This window comes from Mya arenaria, chromosome 12 (assembly GCF_026914265.1).
Source record: "Mya arenaria isolate MELC-2E11 chromosome 12, ASM2691426v1".
Taxonomy (NCBI): domain Eukaryota; kingdom Metazoa; phylum Mollusca; class Bivalvia; order Myida; family Myidae; genus Mya; species Mya arenaria.
In genome coordinates this window covers 7635749-7660870 of record NC_069133.1, presented here as the reverse complement: position 1 = coordinate 7660870, position 25122 = coordinate 7635749, and the positions used below count along the sequence as shown (strand labels likewise).

Here is a 25122-nt window from a genome sequence, read left to right as displayed (position 1 = left end):
ACTGTGATAAGTTAGTTAGTTACTACCCATCCTAAACGATTTATTGCCTGTTGAAAAGGATGTGTGATATAATTAATGGAAGATTAAAGAAACAACAAGGGCAGTCAAGTGATTAAGAAAACACAGACATGACATGTTTGTAAAACGATCCGCCAATAAACTTTGAAACTTGTACCACACTTTTAATATAGACTTTATGAAGCTATAATCGTACAGTAATACTCATTGAAACATCAATAGAACAATAACAGTCAACACATTCAATGATACAGATAACTATTTAATGTGATAATTAAAGTTAGAAATGCAATACTTAAGTTACAATCAAAAACACAACCCAGACACATTTCCATGCTCTCCATGAGATCCTCGATCGTGGGTATAACTGAGAGTGATATGACGTCGCACAATGTGACTGTTTGATCTGAAGCCGATAAAAGGTGTTTATTCATTTCAATACATGTATAAAATGGTGTTGAATGGGATTTTAATTAACTTCATGAAGGAGTTACACTTATAGGCGTAATAACCATTGATAACTACGGATAAATTAATAAGTGGTAAAATGCAGACATGAAGAAAAAAGGCAGGTTTACCATACATGTAGATAAAATGTAAAAATGGTTATTTTTATGAATTCGGAGAGCGAAAAATTAATTATTTTAAGGTGTCCGAACTCTAAGGTGAAGTATGGTAAATACATTCAGAAATCAAACTCTAATATTGTCAACTTTAAGTACATACATTTCGTAACAAATGCTTTTCGTACCCAAATCACATTTTGTTCAGGGAAAAATAGGTTAGGGTCGGCGGGAAAAATAGGGTCGGTCGGGTAACCTGACACAGACCTATTTTTTTTATTTGGCCTAAGAAGGACATTTATTCATCCTTTTTTGAAATATTAAAACAATATTATTAATTGCGGTAAATCTTATTTGGGAGTAAGAGTGCATCTTTAATAATTGAATTTATATACATCTTAACTAAGATTATGCCACAGATGTTCAATAAAGTTTTTTAGGAAGTGGAAATAAGTAACACGCATTCATTTTTATAGGGTCCACTTAAACGGTAAATGCAATAGAAATGGTAAATTGACTTTTGCCTTGACGGTCACGACATACAAAATTAAAAAAATGAAACACCTAGTATTATGTAAATTTATGATGGACTTTTATTGGTCACAATTCTATACACAAGTCTTTATGCCTTTTTATCTTTTAGAGTTTATAATATATGATCACTCAGTTGTCTATTTTGGTATTTGCATGAATGCTTGAGGACTTGTTTGCTTAAAAGTGAATATTAAACACTACCGCACAGTCCGGCTGCTTAATTATGTTAAGTTCTTCACAGTATATATTGGTGACATGTATCAGTTTTGGAAAAATATGCTGGTTAAGTCAGTCTGTAAATTAAATACAGTTCTACAAGTTTCAGTAGATGAATAATGATAGCGTACGTTATAGTATTCATGTATAATTCATGTATATGGTATAAGTATATATACTTATATATACTTCGTTATATAAATGGTATATGTATATGGTATTATATTGTTGTTTTATTATTATGCCGTGCTTAAGGGTAAATTATACTAATTAAATACTAAATAATATGTATGAATCTATCCAATACCATCAGTAATATAATATGCACATACACATTTAGACAACTCGCGCAGATAAACGATGTGAATTTGTTTTATTTTATTACTAAATGTATAAGACATAGTCTATAGTCAATATTGATCCATTGAGCTTTTGTTTTTTGTGTTTTGAACAATCAGAATATATATATATATATATATATATATATATATATATATATATATATATATATATAAATTGTGATTTAAATTTAAATTTAACATGACCCATGGTTTGTTATAAAATTTATCTTATCTTATAATCCCTGGAATTGATTTAGTCGTTCTTGCCTTATTCTGTTTTCATCATCTAACCAATCAACCAAACCACAAAATTCAGACACTATACAGTGTAGATTACATGTGTATAGATTTAAGAAACATTTATTACAACTTTAACGTATAAATAACAATTCTCTCAGCCTGCTTCATATGTCATTTGTTAAGAATCATTAACATTTGTTAAAATTTGTATTTATGTAACTTGACCATTGGATGACCAATGGCTATAAAATATCACATATCGTGTGAACGCATGTGGATATTGCCTAATGTATTTTTAATAAACTCTATACTCTACAGTATATACAGAATATATCCACGTAAATCGTCGGATACCCCCGATACACTACTGGGCTATGCTTCGTTATGAAATAAGTTTAACGGAGAAAGTACCGTAGTTGCCCACGATGATCAATATACAAATCTAACAACTTCTTTTCAGCAACTTATTCTTCAATTCTTTAGTAATTCCATAATACCAGGATGAATTAAATAGCATAGTCAAAATTATATTGAACAGGCGTATTGCGTACATGTAGCATTGTACCAAGATACAAGGTTAAAAAGATCTTTGTCTGTACAACTTTAAAGTACTTATCTTCACTATATCATTATATTAGCATTTGAATAAGCCAAAATATATTTTTTCCTACACATCTCAAAGACATTTCACAAACCGTTATGATTCTAGTGCACCACCATTTCACTTGATAAAAAGGTTCGTGACTTTTGTAAATTTGGTAGTTTTATTTGGAAAAACAACGAAAAAAACTGAATTGAAAAAAATAATTACTCAATTTGCCATTATTTAATACCGTTTCATCATAAAACGTTATTACTAAATTTTACATTTTCTACGAACAATATTTTATCGACACAAGGGAGGTAAATGTTGGCAAAAGCAAAAACAAAACAAAAACAAACGTTCACAATTAACCAGATAAACTCTTTGGCAGGAGATATGGATGAGCCAATGGATGAGTTTTGCGAGGCAGACTCGACACAGGGTAATGAGGGTCCCAGCACAACAAGAAATAACGCTACAAACCCTCTGTTAAGACCAGGAAGCATGGGTAAGTTGCATGAAAATGAAAAACAGATGAAGTTTTGAGTTATTTCTCTGGTTCTACTGTGGTATGTGTGCATTAAGCAGTTAATGTTACTTATTCCATACCCATAATCAAAATCATAAATACATTTCATTGGGTTCATCACTGTCTATCAAACAGCTGGGCTGATGAATTATGAGTGTGTTTTCTTTTCAAGAGTTACTCATGTACCTGAACGAAAGGACAGTTGTGTCCGTTAAACTGAACACATCGTTTTATATATGTTTATGAAGTAAAACCCCAGTTCTATTATTAGAAATGACACCATTCCCAGTGGCCAGTGACTCAATCAGTCAAGCTTTTGGATTGGCGCTCAGCACTTCCTAGATGCAAACTAGTCCAAATAATTGTACGTTGACGGATTTTTTTTAGATTTTTGATATGGCAAATCCTTCACGTACAAATTGTTTAGTATCAAAAGTGGGTAGTTGTTCCGATCAGGATTCCTGGTTAAAGCATATAGCGTCTATAAAATATCATAAAAACAAGAAATATTACCAGATAATGTTATTTTATATTAGTTCCGTACACAAAAAATAAATATCCAACTTATAATTATGAGTTTGACGGCTTTTCTTCATTTCATTCTGTCAAAACATAACAATAAATACATGAAGGGCACCTGCAAGGCTTCAGGGCACAGTTTTAAATCGCTCGGAACATTTCGGCCATGGCCGATTTGTTATGATTGTATAACAAGGTCTATCTCGAAGCTTTGTCGGAGGAGGCCGAGTTATTACTATTGTATCGAGTTGTTCCCCTTCGCATAATAGTTTTCTGTGTCAGTCAACTTTCGTTTTATTGGAAAGGTAAACAACTTGTTTTAATGCATTAAATGCTTGTTTAGTGCAAAATAGCATTTCACTTACATGGTTAAATATGAATATAACTCTTTATGATCAATTTCAACCATAAAATACTTCACTTAAAACAATTTCAATATTTTTAAAACACCCCCGTTTTTTGCACATTCCCGTTTAGACGTTAGGGATTGGAAGGATCCCGTATAACACGTCTAATATTTTAGACTAGATGCAAACATACATGCACTTCAAACTATTCATGTAATGATTCTTAAAACAATTTAGTCAAATTTGCGAAACATAAAGTCATGGCTGGTTTTGAACCACATCTTTTTCTATCAAAGGGAATAAGAATGTCCAGGTTTCCCAAATATTACGTCACTCATAACCAGTTTTCCAATTGTTTACATGTTGCTTTCAAGCAAACGAAACTAAAGTGGACCTGAATAATACACATTTCCTTAAAAATTAAAATTACAAATTAAACAAAAGGAACAAAAAGCAAAAGCAAAGGGCAGTTTTGTAAAAAAAAGGAGAGACGATTTTCAGTTTTCCTTGTTATAAATATTAGCTTAGAAAGAATAAAAAAGCCAATACCAAAAGAAAGTCATCAAGTTTGTATCTGTAGGGGTCAAGTGAAAAATCTACTTGTCAAAATGTGTGGTGTGTACTGCATCAATGCTCGATACATTGTCAGTCTATAACATCATATTTTAATGGAAGTTGATTTAAATTCTGCCAACCAGTTTAGAACTAAAACTAGTATGTCCAATGATAAATTTTTTGTGTTGAATGATATTTCTAGAGGTTTGACATGAGGGGTCATTCCATACGGATTTATTCAACAACAGTTCTGAAATTCATGAACTTGCCTCGGTGAGTTTAGTAAATTTTGTATTGAATGACCATGCATGTGATATCCTTAAAATATCACTTCAACATTTTTATGCCCCTAAAGGGAGACATATATAGTAATTAGACCGTCCTTCCTTCCTTCTATTCATCCCCATGGTTTCCGCTCAATAGCAGATACAGCCTATTGATTTTGAAGTCCGTAGCTCAAAAGTCAACACGTTATGGCCTAAAGCTGAAATCTGTTTCCGGTCAATAACTCAGGAACACTTAGGGATAAGGATCTCAAACTTTGTAGACAGGTTGGTAATGTCTAGCAGATGAACCCTATTGATTTTGAGGTCAGTGGGTTAACTGTCAAGTTCATGGTGACCTTAAGCTGTAAATCTGTTTCGGATCAATAACTGAAGAACCCTTAGGCCCAGGGACTTCATACTTAGTAGGCGGGTTTGTCATTACCAGCAGATGAACCCTATTGATTTAGAGGTCGATGGGTCAAAGGTCTAGGGTGAAGTGACCTTAAGCTAAAAATCCATTTCCAAGCAATAGCTGAAGAACGCCCAAGCCCTAGAACCTCAATCTTGGTAGGCAGGTTGGTCATGACCAGCAGGTAGTGATTTTGAGGTCAAAGGTGAATGTCATGGTGACCTTAAGCTGGAAATCTGCAGCTTCAGAATATTTTATGATCAGTTATTGGTTTGTTATTTGTACAGTCAGAGTAATTTACAATATTTTCAACATTTCAAAAAGGGACTTCAGCAATATCACCTAATTGAACATTCTATAAGTGATTTAAAAAATTTATTTTCACCACCTGTTCTTCCAAATTGGGATTTTTTTCGACCTTGGGGAAAATACAAAGTCATGCTAAAATAACAAATACCAGTACACATGTTTTTAATTTTTTAGGCATAAATTATGCTGTTAAAGAGCTAGTCATATCAAGATTTTGTTTATTTTATGAAATTCATTGCTTTTTTTATTAATTCACGGAATCTGTATTTAATTCATTGGGAAAATATCATGATTTTTAAGGAGAAAATGAACACTTTTTTTGCAAGGGGAAACAGCCTTTAGAAGGCAGTAAATAGCACCAAAAAAAAATTGCTGTCATCAATACCTATATATATCTATCAACTCTGAGTGCTGGTATGATGGCTAAAGAAACCATGTGTTCAAGAATTTACAGCATGGTGTTGTTCCCAAAATTTAGTTTTGACATGTCCAGACTCCACTGTTGATGCGGTTTCATTTTCAATAAAATTAGTTAGAAAATGTGGAATTAAAAAGATATACAATAAATACACAGAGTGGGTCATAATAATGATTAAGTAAAAATAGATGAATATTCAAATTTAAAACACATAATAAAAAATCCCAAAATATTATAATTTTCCAATTTTATAAATCCATATAAAGTTAATGCATAAAAAAGCAATGAACTACTTGAAAATTAAACAAAATCTTGACAAAAATAACTCTTTCACAGCATAATGTATGTATAAAAAAGTGAATTATGTATGTTTGCCTATATATATAACTTATTCTGGCATGATTTTGTATTTTTTTCACAGAAAATTTTCCCAATTTGAAAGGCACTGGCATTTAAATTCCAAAAGAAATAACTGCAATTATACACACATGTGTGTAGGTCAAGTTGGACTTTTACTCATAATATTTATTTGATCTTAAGTACAAATTGTGACACTTTATTGACTTATAAATATTTACAAACTTCATAGAATATGTTAGATTTTAAAGGCTATCTGCACAGACAGGTCAAAATACTATTGGCTTTCTGTCCTACGAGGCCATTTGAGGGCATTTGTCTCATTTGTGTGACAACCCTTGTTTCACTTTTATCATAAATACATGAATTACACTGCAATTTGTTTTAGCAAATTCGCCATATTGTGCAAACTTTGTCACTGCTTTAAATTCATTTATTACATCTGGCATTTGCTGCATTTATGATCATATTAGCTTGAACCTCTAACTGAAAACTATTTATGCATTGCATTATATATAGAACAAACCCAATGACACAGTACCTGTAAAGTTTTATTTGTTCATCATGATGTTAAAATTAGTATGTTTTAACCTGATGCTTTTATATGCAGTGATGATGACAATCACTGTGGAGGATTACGAGACCCAGTACTGGCCAAAACTAGAGCAAGCTATCCACCAGCTGTTGACAATGACCCCCGGCCAGTATATCCCTATCTCATACGAACAGATGTACAGGTAAATATGGCAGGAATATGCCTGAGTTAAAGGGACTCGCTCATGTTTTGGCACAAATTTCTTTTCCTGGTTATGATTCAGAAAACACTTTTAATAAAACCTTATTACTCGCTGATACTGATATAGCAGAAAAAATAGATTTTTAGTTTTAAAAAATTCTGCTTTGAGGAGAGTACAAACCCAAGCTGTTACAATTAAGGAAAAATCAGAAACTGACAACAAAACCTTACGACCACAAAAACTCTCACAAACATAAGGATAACTTTACCTTAAAGCCTGTTATTGAATTTTGTTGAATTGCAAAACCTTTCAAGATCCTGGACTTTTAAGACAATATTTTGAGCATATATCAACATTTTTTAAAGGGTTCCAGCCATCACTGTCTTAGTTTTTACACTCCTAATTTTGCCATGATTTATTTCCTCATACGAAAAAATTGCATTTTACAAAAAAGTCCCTTTAAGACCTAAAGTTATTTGTTTTACAACGATTGTGAAACAATTATTTCAACATTATATTAATCACTCTCATTGGCACAATGTTACACAAGATTTAGGTCTTGTGTTGTGGGGAAAACCTGAAGAAAACCCACTTGTCAGGCTTGGTGTCACAAACCAAACTCACATATGCCCAGGCTGGGAAACATACCCGGCTCACGTAGGCTGGGTGATAAGTGAGTGCAATAACCACTGGCTAGCAGGGCAATATTGTACTTGGAAACACAATTTTAAATGTTTATACATGAGCAGGATAAATTGAATGGTCAGACATTAAGCTTAAAGGGACAACTCTTTTAAAATTCTTGAAATTACATTATTTTACTTACTTTTATGAACAAACACCTTTTTATGAACAAACACCTAACAGCAATCGGCATATACTCATTTTAATAGACATTTTATAAATCCAAGCTGAAAATAATGAAAATTTCATTTTTGTTAGTCAAAACAGCATTTTCAGTTTTAAATTTGGTTTTTGATCTTCTTGGTTGGAAATTACTTGCTTGGATTAATGAAAACTTTATTTGCATATTTTTTGTTTCAGTTGTGTGTACAAGTGTGTATGTAAGCAGTTTTCAGAACGCCTTTACCAGGACCTGATACATTACATGGCAGAACACCTGACTTCCCTAGCACAACTCCTGGACTCGCTGGTAAATACATAACATGACTGTGCCCCCGACTTCCCTAGCACAACTGCTTAAATCTCTGGTAAATACATTACATATCAGAGCACATGCCCCTGACTTTCCTAGCACAACTCCCCGACTCACTGGTAAAGACATAACATGGCAGAGCCCTGACTTTCCTAGCACAACTCCTCAACTCACTGGTAAATACATTACATAGGGGAGCCCCTGAATTTCCTAGCACAACTCCACGACTCACTGGTAAATAAATATTATGGCAGAGCCCTGACTTTCCTAGCACAACTCCTCAACTCACTGGTAAATACATAACGTGACAGAGCACCTGACTTCCCTAGCACAACTCCTCGACTCACTGGTAAATACATTGCATGGCAGAGCACCTGACTTTCCTAGCACAACTCCTCAATTCTCTTTGAAACAATTACCTTGACTCCCTGGTAAATTCATGACATCAACATGATGGAGACCCTGACTTCCCTAGCACAACTCTTCAACTATCTGGTAAAATACAATACATAACATGACAAAGCATCTGACTTCCTAAACACAACTCCTCGATGCTTTGCTCATGTGCCCAAAAAATAATCTTTACTGTGTTTTCTATGTACAATTGGGACCATTTTAGATAATTCACCTCTGAAAATTTCTTCCATAACATTGTAGTTTCCCTCCAGATTTTGAAGTCACCCCGACCTCTGAAAATTTCATTCCATGCCCTTGACACTTGTCATACACTATGTACTTTTCCCAAAAGAGTGGATTTAAGGCCTTTCTTAGATGTCTGAAAAAACAAAACCTTTAATGACTTTTTCCAAACTGTACGGGTATTTCATGACAGAATTATACCGAATTGAATTAGCTTGTCTGTAAGCAGTGTTTATATTTCCTATTGAAGAACTGATGATATATGTGTTGAAATACTATTATCACACCTGTGACTTTATTAGGTAATATTTTTTATTTAAATGGTTGTCAACTGATACAAATCATACTATTGTTATTCTGTTAAAGTTGAGACTTTAAAATAACCCACAGTCTGAGCTGTAATACAAGTGCCACCCATTCTTCAGGAATCTTCAGTCTTCACAATAGACTAAAAGAAATATTTTTATATTCTCATCCTAATTTGAAAATTGTGGTTGATGGATTATTTTAACAATTGTAGTTTTCCTGTTTTTTTTAGCCCACACAGAAAGGGGGGTATAATATTAATTTGCCCTTGTCCGACCCTGCGCTCATCCTTGATTTTGTCTGTGAGTCTGAGATTTGGTAACCATTATGCGAAGTTGTGTCGCTCAAAACTCTATTACCTAGAGTCATGAAACCTTGGGGGAATGTTAACGGGGTGATTTAGTTGTGCGCCTGGAGTTTCATTACCTGCTGCACTTAAACCAGAATTGTAGTGCCCATGAATTAAAAAAAAAATGGACTTGTGTAGCTCAAAACTCCATAGTTTGGAGTCCAAAGTTATATTACCTAGAGTCATTAAACTTTAGGGGAATATTCATGGGTTGATGAAGTTTTGCACCTTGTTTTTTCCCCCTACTGCACTGCGTAAAACTAGAGTTATGGCCCTTGAATTAGTAAAAAATGGGTTTCCCAACTTGTCACTTAAAACTCCAAAACTATATTTCTTTGAGATGGAAACTGGAGTAGAATGTTATTGGCTGGTGAAATTGTGCACCAGGGGTTTGTTTTCTGTTGCACTTAGTTAAACCAGAGTTATGGCCTATGAATGAGCAACAATTGGCATTTCTGGACTTGTGTCACTCAGAACTCTCATGTATTCGTCAAAGAGTCAACAAACCTTGGCAAAATGTTAATTAGGTGATTAAGTTGTGCCCCAGAATTTGGGGCATCTGTGTCCTATGGACATATTTGTTTATTTTTGGCGGCAGTAAAGATATGTTCAAGTTATTCAAATGAAACTTGGCACACATGTTGGTAGAGACAATAGGCAACTTCTCCAAAAAATATCAAACTGTAAGGGTGGAAGGACTGAAGGGGATGCAAATCTCATAGAAATGATCTAGCCTTAGTTACATAATGTTTTTTTTTGTATTTTATACACAACAACTTGTTATCATTTATTTTCAGGTGCCATGCCCAGCAGATTTCCTGGACAAATTCTCCTTTATATTAAACCAGTATTTAACAGCGTTAAGTGGTATTGTCCCTATATTTAATTACATGGTAAGTAACAAAATGGTTATATACAGGTAGTAATATAAATTTCACAATTTGGTGTATGAATTATATTCCTGTTCTTCCAATTTGATTTGATTTAACTTTGACTTAAGATTAGAACATAATTTTGAGGGATCAAGTTTTAATTTTAATCAAGGGTAGTTGTATAGTTTAAATTGTTCAGGAGTTCATATCCAATACAGGGATTTTCCTGATGCAGAAAACTTAGTCCCTGGTTAGGGACCCCCATGCATGCCTGGGAACCCCCAAAAAGTCATGAGTCAATTGTTATAACTGGACCCCATGCAATTACCAAAGACCACCAATTTATCCTTCATGAGTGTCCTAGGACCTCAGCTAGAAATTCCAAGGAAAAAACCTAAACTCACAATTCCTTCTATAGTTCATAAACAGTGTGTGGAAACAATTGTGTCATGTGACACAAAAATGGCAGGTACATTAAGAGGTTCACACTGATATAGAGAATTTTTTTTACGTAAGTGGCAGTGCTTTTTTTAAAATTAAATTTCGCCACCTGTTCTTTCACAAAATATTTTTTTTTGGGGGGGGGGGAATTTCTTCTGGACTAGGAAAATTACAAAATCATGCTTTTAAAAATAGCAAATAAAATAGCAAATATACATATTTTTACTTTTTTATGCATAAATTATGCTGTTAAATAGCAAGTCTTATTAAGATTTTGTTTATTTTTAGTAAATTTTTTGCTTTTTTAATTCATTCACGGGATATATATTTAATTAATTGGGAAAATATTATGGGGAAAATGAACACATTTTCATTAGGGAAAACAGCCTTTATAAGGAAGTAAATTGCACCAAAAATAATCACTGAGTGGAAAAATGGCCAAGTTGCCTGAGTGTGGCGTGTTCCCTTTGACTAGACATAGAATTTGTTACCTCAACTTTTGTCTCACAAAATAATATACAGGTAGGTGTAGCAGGTGATTATAACATTCAATCTACTGTTTCACTATGTGTTATGTGATTTAAGGTACTTTTAAATGAGATCATTTAAGCTGTCATTTCAAATACAGCTTGACACTAAGGTATCATGTTTATATGTATTATTTATCTTAAATTCACAACATAATAATAGTATTTACTGGGAATTTACTTGAAGTATTTATATCAAGCTTGTTTTGTTTAAATTTCTAAAGGCTTTTTTGATATTGATACGCCTCTTTAATGTCAGCTGTTCTTTTGTCAGACTGTAACATAAAAGGTCTTTATTCAATTATTGACTGATGATTGTCATTAATCCACAACTGTCTTTTCTTTCTTTTCAGAATCGTTTTTACGTGGAAACAAAATTAAAGACAGACTTAAATGATGAGTTAAGAAAGTTATTCAGGAACAGAATAGTAGACACACATATCACATTAGTTTTATGTGAGTATATTTCAATTAAGTTTTTTTCAACCAACCATAATTGATCACCATAATAACGAAAAATCAGATCGCAGGTTTTCATATTTATGTTAAAAAAAAACTATGCATTTTTCTCGATGCGTTAGTAACGCTTTGAGCAGTAAATCATTAATTTTTGTAATGTTAATATGAAAACCTGCGATCTGATCTTTTGTCAGTAATCTCATTTCACTGTTTTCAAGATATTTATGCAAAAATTGGCTCGTTTAAGACAAAAATAAAAAATAGTTGTCAAAACATTTCATCTGTGACAGTGCAGCTTTGAGTAAGAATGGATGGATAGTGATACATAACTTAAGTGTGTAGAGAGCTTATGTGAAGACGTTCCTTGGGATTGTGTTTGGGGACAGTAGGGTCAAGATCTAACTTGATGTTACATCTATATAGAACACATCCCATACATTATGTCTAGTCACGACCCTTGATCCTTTGATAATCCTTAAACCATTAAAACTGATCATAAAGAAGCATTGTAGAATAGCTGAGCTGAGGTTGTTACTTCAGAAAGACATGCACTAAAATAACTAGTTGAGTTAAATGTTCCTTCCCTGCATTTTTAGAACATAAATCTCCTGAAAGGCTTACTATTTTTAATGAACATACACAGCAGCAGAAGCAAATATTTTAAAATTGTAAATGGGATATTTGTTTTTATCCTTCAGCATTGTTAGAAGAGGCCCATAGCAAGCCGTTCACCGTTTCCCCACCAACCATGTCCTGTCTCGTGAAAAACCTCTACTCTTTGAATTGCGGTAAGCACAAACCAAGCTCTTTGATTTGAAGGGATTAGATGTTCATTTCATCATTGTCCATAATGTTAAAAATGATGCCTGGTGACTCCATATCATTTTGGTATCATTTGAATCAGTGTTGCTTACTGATAGCTACCGTAATATGTAAAATAAAATGTACAGATAATATGCAGTATTATTAGAATGATCTCCCTTTGTTAATTTATATTTTGTCTAGAGCATTTTTTGAAAAGTCTTTGAGGTATTTACTTAAAAAATAAACAGATATATCTCATAGAGGGGAAGTGCAGTGTAAAGGAAATATAACTCTGGCTGCAGTTTTTTGATCTATTGACCTTTGTTAATTTTTCATTCTCATATTTTGTCCGGCGCAAATCTAGAAAGGTCTTTGAGGTATTGCCTTAAAACTTAATAGCCAGATAGATCTCACAGAGAAAAGTGCAGAACACAGGAAACCTAACTTTGACTATAGTGTATTTGATTTATTGCCCTTTGTTAATATTCATACTTATTTCTTGTTTGGAGCGTAACTTGAAAAGTTTTTGAGGAATTGATTTCAAATTTCATATATAAGATGTCATTAATGAGGTGTGACTTGCACAAGGACTTTAACTGTGGGTGGAGTATTTTTTAAGTAACTGCCCTTTGTCAATATTCATTGTTATCCTTGGTCATAAGGTGATGTTGATACTGTTCTCAATGGCAGTCTGTGATTGCTCTTGTTTGATATTTTAACTGAAATCAGAGTTAACTGATCAACTTTTCAATGTTTCTTGGTCAAAGATGTGTTTGCAATATTGACCAGTTGAATATAGACATATTCTTCCTCTGCATATTAAACTCTTTCACATGATACCAAAATAGTATGGGCTCACAAGGCATCAAGATTTCACATAACTTTGGGTACCATGAGACAGACTAGAACAGTTATATTGTATGAAAGGCATATTTTAAATGGTTATTATAAATATTCATAAGTATTGAGATGTGAAAAAAAACAATTTTGGTCTTACTTTTTAAGACCTCATCAATTTTTTGCCCTTTTTAAGAAAAGGCTCACCTAAAATAATACCCTGTGGAATGCTTGAAATCTATGATGAAGGTCTATTTATCGTAAAAAAAGTTGTTTTGCATGATCATGTCCAACAAACAAGTTAATAAAATATGTAAGAGTCCTGCTACACCTATGGGATGATTTTGTTCAGAATACAAAAAGTTAAAAAAAAAAGAAGGAAAAATCCATTAGCGTTGATAACAATTAAAAGAATGAAGTGTAGATAATTGAATACACACTATATCAAATGTCATGGTAAGCAATAATGCATCTTGCTTTGCTGTTTTGCCTGGATTAAACTAAGAAACAAATAGCCTTGTCCCTACTCTTTCTAGCATTTTTGAGACCTTTGCCCTTATTCCTAAATAACTAAATTCTTATTTTTTTAGGCCATATGAAGTTATCTGTTAAAATGTCCTCTTTATTTCATCACTCTAGATACTAGTTCCTATAACTGGTATATTGCCATGCTTGATGTTTCTAATTAAGTTCGAAATTAAAATTATTAAACTTATTTTCACATTTTAAAACTTAAAATGTTAAGCATTTATTATATCTTTCCGGAACTCAACAACAATAAAAAGATGATTTATTGATTTGCCTTTTTAGCTCCACTATTCGAAGAATAAGGAGAGCTATACTACTCACCCAAGCGTCGGCGTCGGCGTAACCCCTTGGTTAAGGTTTTGCATGCAAGCACACATAGGTAAGTATCTCAGCAACTACTTGAGGTATTGCATTGGGACTTTATACAATGGTACTCAACCATCCAACCTACTTAATTAACCAAGTTAGATAACTCTAGTTTGCATTTAATGCCAATAATAGGCCTTTATTATTTGACTTAGAAATTCTGGTTAAGGTTTTGCATGCAAGCACACATAGGTTAATATTTCAGCAACTACTTAAGGTATTGCATTGAGACTTGATACAATGTTACTTAACCATCCAACCTACCTTATTAACCAAGTAAGATTACTATAGTTTGCATTTAATGCAAATAATAGGCCTTTATTATTTGACTTAGAAATTCTGGTTAAGGTTTTGCGTGCAAGCACACTAGGTTAATATCTCAGCAACTGCTTGAGGTATTGCATTGCGACTTTATACAATGGTACTCAACCATCCAACCTACTTAATTAACCAAGTTAGATAGCCTAGTTTGCATTTAATGCAAATAATTGCCCATTATTATTCGACTTAGAAATTCTGGTTAAGGTTTTGCGTGTAAGCACACATAGGTTAATATCTCAGCAACTACTTGAGGTATTGCATTGAGACTTTATACACTGGTACTCAACCATCCAACCTACTAAATTAATCAAATTAGATAACTCTTATGCAAAATAATTGCCCTTATTATTAGACTTAGAAATTCTGGTTAAGGTTTTGCATGTAACCACTTTTAAGTCAATTCCTCAGCGAATACATCATGTATTGCATTGAAACTTTACACACAGGCTCCCAACCATTTAACCTTCTTATTTAATCAAGTAAGATAACTCTATCTTTCATATTATATAATTTTTGCCCCTTTATTATACTACTTAGAAATTCTGGTTAAGGTCTTGCATGTTAGCACACATAGGATAATATCTCAGCAACTACTTGATGTATTGCATTGAGACTTTATACAATGGTATTCAACCACCCACCCTAATTGAATAACCAAGTTAGATAACTGCATTTTGCAAATAATGGCCCTTTATTATTACACTTTAAAATTCTGGTTAAAATTTTGCATGTAACCACATTCATGTTAATATCTCAGCACATCATGTATTGCATTGAAATCTAATCTAACAGTGATCCATGCATGTTTCGCCAACACTTTCCAATTCTTACACTGAAAAGCGGCGGAATAGTGCAAAGAAAAGAGCTGTAAACATTTCCGTTATAATGCTTGTTTAAATTTGCTGTAGCAAAAGTGTTCTTACATGGTACCGCATTCTCCAATTTTCAGAATATGTCCATTTAATAAATTTATCAGATGAAATATAAGTCAAAATCACATGTGTACAAATAAACAAAACGCACAGGTGCCCAACGAAAATGTCAACAGCTCATTTTCTTTCCATCACCGATAAGTGGTGGAGCTGGTGTTTACCCCAGTAAAAATGTCAGTAGAATACCACTGGAATACCAGCGGTATGCCGGTGGTATACCAATAGTATTTCAGTGGTATACCAGCGGTAAACTTTGGTGGTATTCCACAAAAAGTTTACGCTGGTATTTCAGTGGAATTCCACTGAAATACCAGCGGTAAATTTTGGTGGTATTCCACTAAAAGTTTACCGCTGGCATTCCAGTGGAATTCCACTGAAATACCAGCAGTAAATTTTGGTGGTATTCCACTAAAAGTTTACCGCTGGTATACTACGATACCAGTGGAATACCAGCAGTAAACTTTTAGTGGAACACCACTAGAATCTGTGACATTAATTTGAAACAATATCTATATTACATGTTACAACATTTTACTTCCAGGTCAGCTTAATCAACAGCATTACAGAACAAAAACTTAAAGAACAAAAACATTTGATATTAAAAAAACTAGGTAATGCAATTGAACACACATTGATTTATAATACTAATTCATTAAATTTTGTAATTGTTTAAGAAGTTATAATAAAACAAGTCTAATCATTAGAATCAGGAAGATGTCCATTTATATCACTTCCACTTTTTATGGCATATAACACTGTTGTGAGTATATACACATTGCAAAATGATGTAATCATTGTAGATGATGATGGTTCTTCTTCTTTAGGGTTGATGTAAAAGTTAGTAATTTATTTAATCACAGCAACTTGCCAAACTTTTTTAGCATCTTGTTAGTGTAAGCCAGTCCTTCACTATACAGGAATGGTTTTTACTTCTTCTTTAGTTCAGATAGTGTAACTCATATTTTTGAACAGTTTCCAAAATTGCATCTCTATCAATGTTGATGCCCACAGCAACAAACATGGAGTTGGTAGATGATTTGATTCTATACTGCAGTGCAGTAATATATATCGCCCATGTACTCCTTTTCTTTCTCAAATGGCAGTTGTCTTCCTCTATTTTAAGTCTGTTTTCCCTGAAAAACATATGACATTGAATTTAGATTTTAATGATAAGAAGCAAGTTTAAAATAAAGTCTTCTTTCTTTAAATAAGGCCAATTGTAAATTTTAACTCTAAAGGATTATAGAATTAATGAGATTTTAAGTAGTTCACAGTGAAGTTTTACTTTGCAGTTGAAACAAAAATCGCTTGTATTAATTGTAGGTACAGGCCGATTTACATAAGCCTCAAAGTAAAAGTAAACTATTTGCAATCTACTGTCAAGTTCTCAAGTCTTATGACAGTTATGGGGCATTGTTCTAGGACCCATGGAAAAACAATAAATGTACGACATTGTATTAACAGCTACACTCACTTCTATAAAAAAAACTTCATAAATTTTAGAATTATCTTAACTAAAATCCTTACCAATAACCCAAGTGTCGTAAACAAGTGAGCTCCTGCAGAAATTGCACAGGACATGTTGGTGGATGGGGGCTCTGTACGGTTTCAAAGTGATCAGGGGTCAGGCGTACCGTACCGGTAACGAGGAAAGTTGACATCCTCACTTTAACTAACTGCATAACTGGTTGTGTATTACTTGTCTTCATTGAGTCTAAAATGGACAATTATTTCAGTGAATATCATAAACATTATGAGTAACACACGATTTCTTCAATCAATCACCAAAGAACATTAAATGAATGAAATCATAAATTCTAAAATGTCACATATTTCCGCGACTTCTTTAAATTGTCTCTTTTCCGATCAAATGAAAGTATTACACAAGTAAAACCATTTCAAAGCGATGAAGCGAAATTGCAATAAGTGCTTATGTTTTTTTTTTGTAAAAAAAATCATAACTTTTAATTATAAGAAATATAAGTTAAAAGAAAATTAATTAGTTAAAAGAAAATTCAAACTGACGATTGACATGCTCTTCCCAGAAATAACAGTCACTTGATATTTTCATTGAATAATTTTGTACATTTAGTAAGGAGTAAAAACCAATTTGGTTCAACAATAATCTACAAGTGATAAAAACTCACCAGTTTGCCATAGTGGTCAAATTACCTACTCAAAAATTGAAAGCTTCATCCATTATCGTCTGCAAAGTGTACTTCCGGTTCATTTAAAAATGGCGGCTTATTGTTGTTATTCAGTTGTGTGTGCAAATTTTTTCATTAATAAAGACAATTAATGGATTTTGAATTGCTGTAGAGGATAGAAATCACATAGATTAATGATCTTACCAGCTTTCAGCCAATGTGTTACATTTTCACGCTGTCTAATAGTGGAGATTAAAAACTACTGTTTGGCACATTGGCGTCATGGCAAACCTAAGACTCTACATTTGCTTAAACAAAACGTAAGTCAATTGTGAAGTTTAAAAATCATATAAACGACTATGAATGCCTATCAATTATATATGTACAGCATGGTCACTAAAACAGAAGTTGTATGAGAAAACTATTTCTTAACCAATTCAATTTTTTTTTTAGAACCAGTTGTTTGGGTTCATGAAAAAATCCTCTTTTGATTTTCAACACCTTGTTAAGAATATTTCTACAGCCACAAATCCATGACCATCTGTACACAAATTTGATGAACAAGAAAGGTTAAAACATCCCCTCTCAATCCTTCGTGTACCCCAGCCTGGGGGTGGGGGGTTACAATTGTCTGACTGGTGCATTAAAAACTAGAAAAGCTATGTTTAAATGCAATCTTGGTACATTAAAATGCATATTTCCCACAAGCTTCAAAAGGGCCAGCCGCCCTTTGCCTATCACCAGAGTACATCCCTAAGACCAAGGGGCCTACTATGTCCCCCATCGACCAACAGAATAGCATGTATGAATAATGTAACCAGAATCCAAACTAACCCTTATATCTTATCTTACATTTAGCACAACCTGATATAATTTCATTTATTATTTTAATTTTCTTAATCCAGTCCACTGGAAATCCATTGGTATACAACTGAAATAAATTTGACCACTGGCATACCATTACTGATTATTGGTTACCAGTAGAATACCAGTGTTATTATGTTTACCACTGAAATGCATTTGTATTCCACTGGTATTATGTGGTATTTCATTGGAATACCAGTGTATTTATGTAAACCACTGGAATACAGTGGTATTCCACTGACATTTTTACTGGGGTAGTAGGCGTGAGGGTGCTAAATGAGATAAGGGCACATTGTAACATTTGTGAACAATTGGAACATTTTAAATATGATATGGAATGTGTTTATTGAAGTATTAATTACAAAAAAATGTATAAGGTTTTACTGCCAAATATGTAAAGATTGAATTTATTCAAATCATATTATAGCATTTTACAAAAGTAATATTTGACAGTCTTAAGCGTATAATCTTATGAAGGCAGAGGGGTGCCTACGCTTAGGTCTACCGAAGAACTTTTCATAACACTTAAAGTAAAAGTCCATCTGATTAATACAAGGATTAAATTAGATAAAAAATATACTGTCACTGTAGGTAAATATAGTTTGCAGTATATAGTTGAAGTTTCTGTCTTTGAAATTATGTCTTCTTAACAAGCTACATCCATTTCAATGGGCGGATTGTTCAGAATGTCAGTTAACAATGTTGTCATATTTCAAATCTGTATTGCTCATAGACTCATTTTTGATTTCATTTTTATTTCAAACAAGGTTCAAGACAACTACCTGTATTCACTATTCACTCAAATGGCCAGTTATTCTAACAGTTCAATTCACTTTTCACTCAAGTGGCCAGTTATTTTAACAGTCCAATTACTGGACTTGCATTCTAATTTTGAAATAAAGTAAAATCTTGGATCGTTATTGAATATAGCCCCAGAATTGAGAGCTTTTAACTTCAGACTAATAAAGTAATATATATTGTACAGTAGCAAGTACCTTCATTGAAATGCAAAACATGACAATGGAAACAATTTCACAAAAAATCGAAGCCTTTTTACCTTGTGCTTTGGGCATGAATCCCTTAAAGGTAACAGACTCTTGCTATTATAGAGGGTTTACAATTATCAGCTGTTCCAACTCCTGTATGTAGTTACATGACAAATGTAACATTTCAGTGACATGTTTGTATACTGTTTTTCATTAGAAGTACTTACTTAAAACATTTTATTTGATTGTATTTGGAATTGAAACAGAATATATGTAAGAAGTTTGTAATAACAAAATGGCCAAGGGTATAGTTTGTTAAGTGACAATTTTTACTATAAGTGGTATTTGCTAATTGAATAATTTCATTTAAATTCATTCTTTTCTTAAAAATTACTCCTTAGAGTGCATTTGTACGCGAGGTTCAAATGTTAATGTATATTTTGTTCCATGATATTTGCTTTAATTGGTATTTGCTAATTGAAACGTTTCATGCACAATCACATTTTTCATTAAAATTACTTTTAAAATCATGTGTGTGTGTGGTTAACATATGTTAGGACTGTTATACCTGTCATTTACATGATATTGAACAGTAGGCCTGGAATCGCACCCTGAACAACACTTAACATCAAATGTCCAAGCTAATTAGTGATGTTCATGGTTTTTAAAGTACATACCTTTTATTTTAAGAGATTTGTAACAGCAGTTGATTGAGAATTGCTGTAACATGTTCAAATAAACCTGAGATCAAAGCCGGATGTACATTACCACCATTATGATGCCATGTAAATCTTCAATACTTTCAAATCTGTATTTGTAAATATTCTCTTTTAGAATCTTATTTTAAGAAACAACAACACTCTGTTTTAAGGTAGATGTTATGTGATTGAACATCTTCAAGTTCCTACATTTGGAATCATTAAAAACAATTTATCAAACAGCATCAACATGAAAATAGTAAAAAAAGTTATTTACACAAATATAGCAGGTACTTAAATGTTTATCATATATAACAGGTGCTCTATATACATGGCTAATTGGATATTTTGCCATCATTTTCAGAACCCATTTTGTTCAAAACAACTCATTAACTGTCATGTTGTTTGGTTAAGAAAAAAGTCATTTTGTAGAGTATTTAGATGTCTTCCAATTTCAGTGTTTAATAATGGTGTAAGCATCTTAATTTAGAAAAAGCAATCATATGTTCTAAATGAATTTTCAAACAATATAAATCAATTGAAGGTTGTCTAAAAGTAAAAATAAATACATCTTTATTTATCTTGTGCAATCCAAATGTATATAAAGTCATAGGGGAATCATAATGGTATTATTGGTTGCACCCAACAATTCTCGCCAGCACCAACAATGATTTCAATATTTTGTAACAATAGTTAAAATATCCATAATTGGAAATGGTTGACAACTTATACCAGGTCTTAATTCAATTAACAATGTTAGTTACACATACTGGTAGACATCCACATTCACCAAGGATAATGCATGCATACATTGTTTTTATAACTCATATATGTCTGTGTCATGCATATTTTGTTCTGAACTGTCTCTATGGTATCAATATACCCATAACCCCAAATTTGTGACGCATAACACAGAATTGGCTAAACTATACTACTATCAAAAGGTATAAATAAATCTTTAGTTGGGATTTGTTTTGTACACATAGATGAGCCTTAATGGCTTACAGTACAATGGTAAGCCTATAAAATACATTAAATATTTAATACATCAGCTAAATTCAATTGTTTATTCCAGACTATGCCAATTTAAAGCCAAGTGTGTTCTCCAAATACATCCCGAACATCCTTCCCCCAACGTCGGTGACAGACCTGGACCGATACATCGAGGAAGCGCGGCTTATGCAAGAACAGATACAAAGCCTGCCAGAGTTCCAAGAGTAAGTGTGCAGAAGAATACTGACAAATGAGTTTGCCTGCTATAGTCCTAGCCTTTCCGTTGTGGTGCTAAGAATCAAACATTGGTCATTAGTACAGTTGTCACAAGCCCGCAAGCCCTGCACTGGTAAAATGCTTTTGGGGCTTGCTCAAATTCCAGGTTTTATTTTTATTCTGCATAACTTGTTAAAAAATGTAATTCCAAGTAGAAGTATATGAATTCGGGCTTGTTCATCCGAAAGACTAATTTCGATGACTGCTAGTAAACGACTGCAAAGGGCATAAACATGGAGCTTTATTGCTATAGATAAGGAATGTCCAACCATAATGTTTACTTGTAATTTGTTTGTATGTGCCTTGGGTAATTTCCTTTAAGTTTTTTGAAGAGCAAACACCATGGGAAGAATGACTTTTTCTGGCAATCAAAACGTAAACATGTGATGCCTGCTAGTCTGTTGTATTTAAGAAAGACTTATACACTATAACATGCACCTCAAATTATATTTCTTCCTAAAACAATTTTCCAATTTTTTTCCTCAAGTTGGAACTCCAATCTGTGTAGTAATTAAACTGTTTTCAGATGACAATTTCCTTATATAAATTATTCTAAAATGTACAGCACTTTTGAATTTTAATTCATTTATCATTAATATAACAATAGGTGTTATCCAAAGTCTTATGCTGTGTGCCATTTGTTTAGTGTTGAAATGTAGTTAATTGCAGACAAACAGTGATATTTCACAAGAAGCATAAGTGAAATTATGACAATCTTTTGGTGTCCTTATGAAAAAAATTCTTGATAATATATTTTCGAATCATGACATGGAACTGTGCTTTTAAAGATGGATGTTTTGATATATAAAATGTATATTTGCAGTTGTGATGGTTCTGGTCGGAGAAAACGACGCCAGGACGAGTTGATGTTGTGATAGACTGTGATAACCTGACCATGATTTTGAATAAGGTGAGTTTGCACTGTAAAACTGAACAGGGAACATACTGCCCCCCCCCCCCCCCCCCAAACCATCACCAATTTTGCATAGTGGACAAAGTCTCCTACAATATTTTGTTTTCAAAGCTTATTTGCCATATGTATTATGAGATTTTCTCCTGGAAAATTTTGTTCATGTGGGGATTTTGTCAGTCTTTGTAAAAAAATCACTGGGGTTTGGAATCCGTCCTGAGATATTGCGTCTGTCTTTTCAAAACATGGTTGGAAGGGGGGGGGTCGTCATGGGGAGTATTGTCCTACACTCCTGTTTAACTGTTACTTGTATGTGTTTATTTGGATACACATGCATTTAAGCTTGTTTGTAGCTTTGGGCAACATATTTTAGCAACGCAATTTATTTTGATATGAAAAAATATTAATTTGGTTGATGATATACAATTTTTCTAAATTTCTTGTTTTTGTATTGGGATAAAGGAAGTCTGTAAAGATCTTACATTTCCCTAGATCATATTTAAGACATATATACTATTCAACTAAAATACTGGAAATATTAACATAGCAAAAATTTGAAACATTATATTTTAATACAACTTTGTTCATTTTAGATGCTGACAGAACGATGAGTGGTGGTCAATGTAACATTGTCCCTGATTTTACTGTTACTCTGTAAAATTAAAAACAACAACATGGAATTAACGTGCGTGACGATGTCATTACCATAGCGATGTGACACTTGCCATAATTTTACCGTCATTTAACAGCAGTTTGACTCTGACTCAAAACCACATGCAGGCTTTAAACCCGAGAACTTGATATGAATAATGAAGTTTCTAGTGGTGTTATGTTTTTATTGGGGAGCAATGAATAGTTTCTCTGAACCATTATAGTCTTTTTATGTGTAACATTTACACTTGAGGGATTCAGATTGTAAATTATTAGATTACTGTGGTATGTTAAGGTATCCAAAGGAGAATAATGATAATTTTGGATGCCTGTCGACCCCATATTATTTTGAAATCATTTGAAAGGGTTTTTGCGGGTAGAACAAGATGTAACACTTAATTGCACATATTGGAAACTGTCTTTTTTGGCATAAGAATATTTATTAGACATATTTCTAATCAGTATGCAATGCTTAGGTTATGCATATTGGAAACAACCTTTGTTTGCATTGGAAGATTTTTTTACATATTTGTGATCAGTATGCAATACTTAGAAAATACATATTGGAAACAAGCATTTTGGACGCATAATATTTTTGTACATGTTTGTAGTCAGTATGCAAAATTCTTTCAAATGACTACAACATTAAACGAGGTCACCGACATCAAAATGCCACATTATTGTCTTTGGCTGATGGAATTAGGCTTATTTGTACATGAGCTACATCAAGTTTACCAGAAAGTCATCTAATTGCGTTAAAATTGTTATACAATAAACAAACATATACTATGGCACATTCTATCCATATATCATTTCATGCCTTTATATTTTATCATTCAATTTATGTTATTATATGATGTAATGTTTTAGACTTGAGGATTGGATTTGCATTGGAAATTTTCATTTTGATTCTAAAATACATTTAATTGAAAGTTGTAAATTAAAACATAATTGAATGTCATTGAATGACTACTAAATTGCCTGGATTATTCTTTTGCCACAATGAAGAATGTATGACCTGAAATGCTTTGAATATAAAGATTGAAGGCATTCATCATAAGTGTTACTTGTACAAGTATTCATGAGAATAATTTACAGCATAACACTTTGTTACAGCATATCATGATATTGAGCTGTTATCTGGAAAAAAGATAGATGTTTTTTTTCCTAATTGAAAAGCTTTATATATTGCATGCTTTTAAGGTGTTTTGTCTATCTTGAAACATTTGGAAAAAAATCGTATTCGTTGCTGAGATACGACCATTTCACTTATATCTTTTAAATATAAATTGAAATATTGGTGTTGCCGTTTTGCATACATGATGTTACAAAGGTTTTGCAACATTGTTTATGATTATGTTATGCAGTGGTTCTCAAGTGAGAGATAAATCCTGAAATCAGAGAGTTTTTAACTTCAGACAATTGTACAGCTGTTCAGATTTAGTTATACGCAGATACATACTTGCACCAAAGCAGTAGGAAATACCTTTAGATGAATATAAATGACAACCCCTAATACTCAAACAGACCCCGGGTTATTTTTCAGGAATAACAATTATCAGCTTTTGAAACCTCTTAAATTTGTTAAAGGTTATTTGTTTGTTATGACCAAAATAAAATATTAAATGTGATGCATGTTGCATAATTATTTATTGTGGTTCACGCATACAAACCAGCTTACCGGTCGAGATTTTGCATTGACAACTCTTTTTCCAGATAACGGCCCAATACAAAAATGAGCCTGGTTCACATTATGTGTTTTGTTAATTGTAAAGATCATTGCATGCACTTTGTTACTTATGATTGTTATAACATGCTTACAATGAGAATAAACGATTAGTAAATAACCATTTTTTGTACTATTGATAATGGTCATCCTTTGCAGGGGCTTCTTCACGTTATATAATGTAAAGAAGTCTTGTGAATTGTGAACAAAATGCTTGTTACAATGATAACACATCATCCAAAGTTTAATTGAAAGCTGATATGTAATGAATAGTTTGAAAATGCGACAGAGAATGCTCTATTTTGCTCGAATGCGTAAGTAACGCTATTGACGACAGAAATATTTTAAGCTTGGATTTTCAAATTCCGCTTAGATGAGGATACGCCAGTTGCT

General features: G+C 32.8%; 1 protein-coding gene across 1 annotated transcript; it reads left to right on the top strand.

Moving 5' to 3' along the window:
• Positions 1-2821: 2821 nt before the first annotated feature.
• LOC128212054 (CDK2-associated and cullin domain-containing protein 1-like) lies at positions 2822-24853 on the top strand. The gene is made up of 9 exons (XM_052917296.1): positions 2822-3003; positions 6815-6941; positions 7986-8094; positions 10189-10284; positions 11585-11687; positions 12389-12478; positions 21249-21390; positions 22266-22352; positions 22946-24853. Exons 1-8 carry the CDS (start codon positions 2892-2894, stop codon positions 22315-22317), a joined length of 831 nt encoding a protein of 276 aa, XP_052773256.1. The 5' UTR covers positions 2822-2891; the 3' UTR covers positions 22318-22352; positions 22946-24853.
• Positions 24854-25122: the final 269 nt, after the last annotated feature.

Excerpts from the sequence above, each read along its gene's own strand:
- LOC128212054 (XM_052917296.1), top strand. The coding sequence starts at position 2,892 with ATGGATGAGCCAATGGATGAGTTTTGCGAGGCAGACTCGACACAGGGT. Across the intron at positions 10,285-11,584 it reads TCCCTATATTTAATTACATG|AATCGTTTTTACGTGGAAAC; the intron begins GTAAGTAACAAA and ends CTTTCTTTTCAG. Across the intron at positions 12,479-21,248 it reads CCTCTACTCTTTGAATTGCG|ACTATGCCAATTTAAAGCCA; the intron begins GTAAGCACAAAC and ends TGTTTATTCCAG.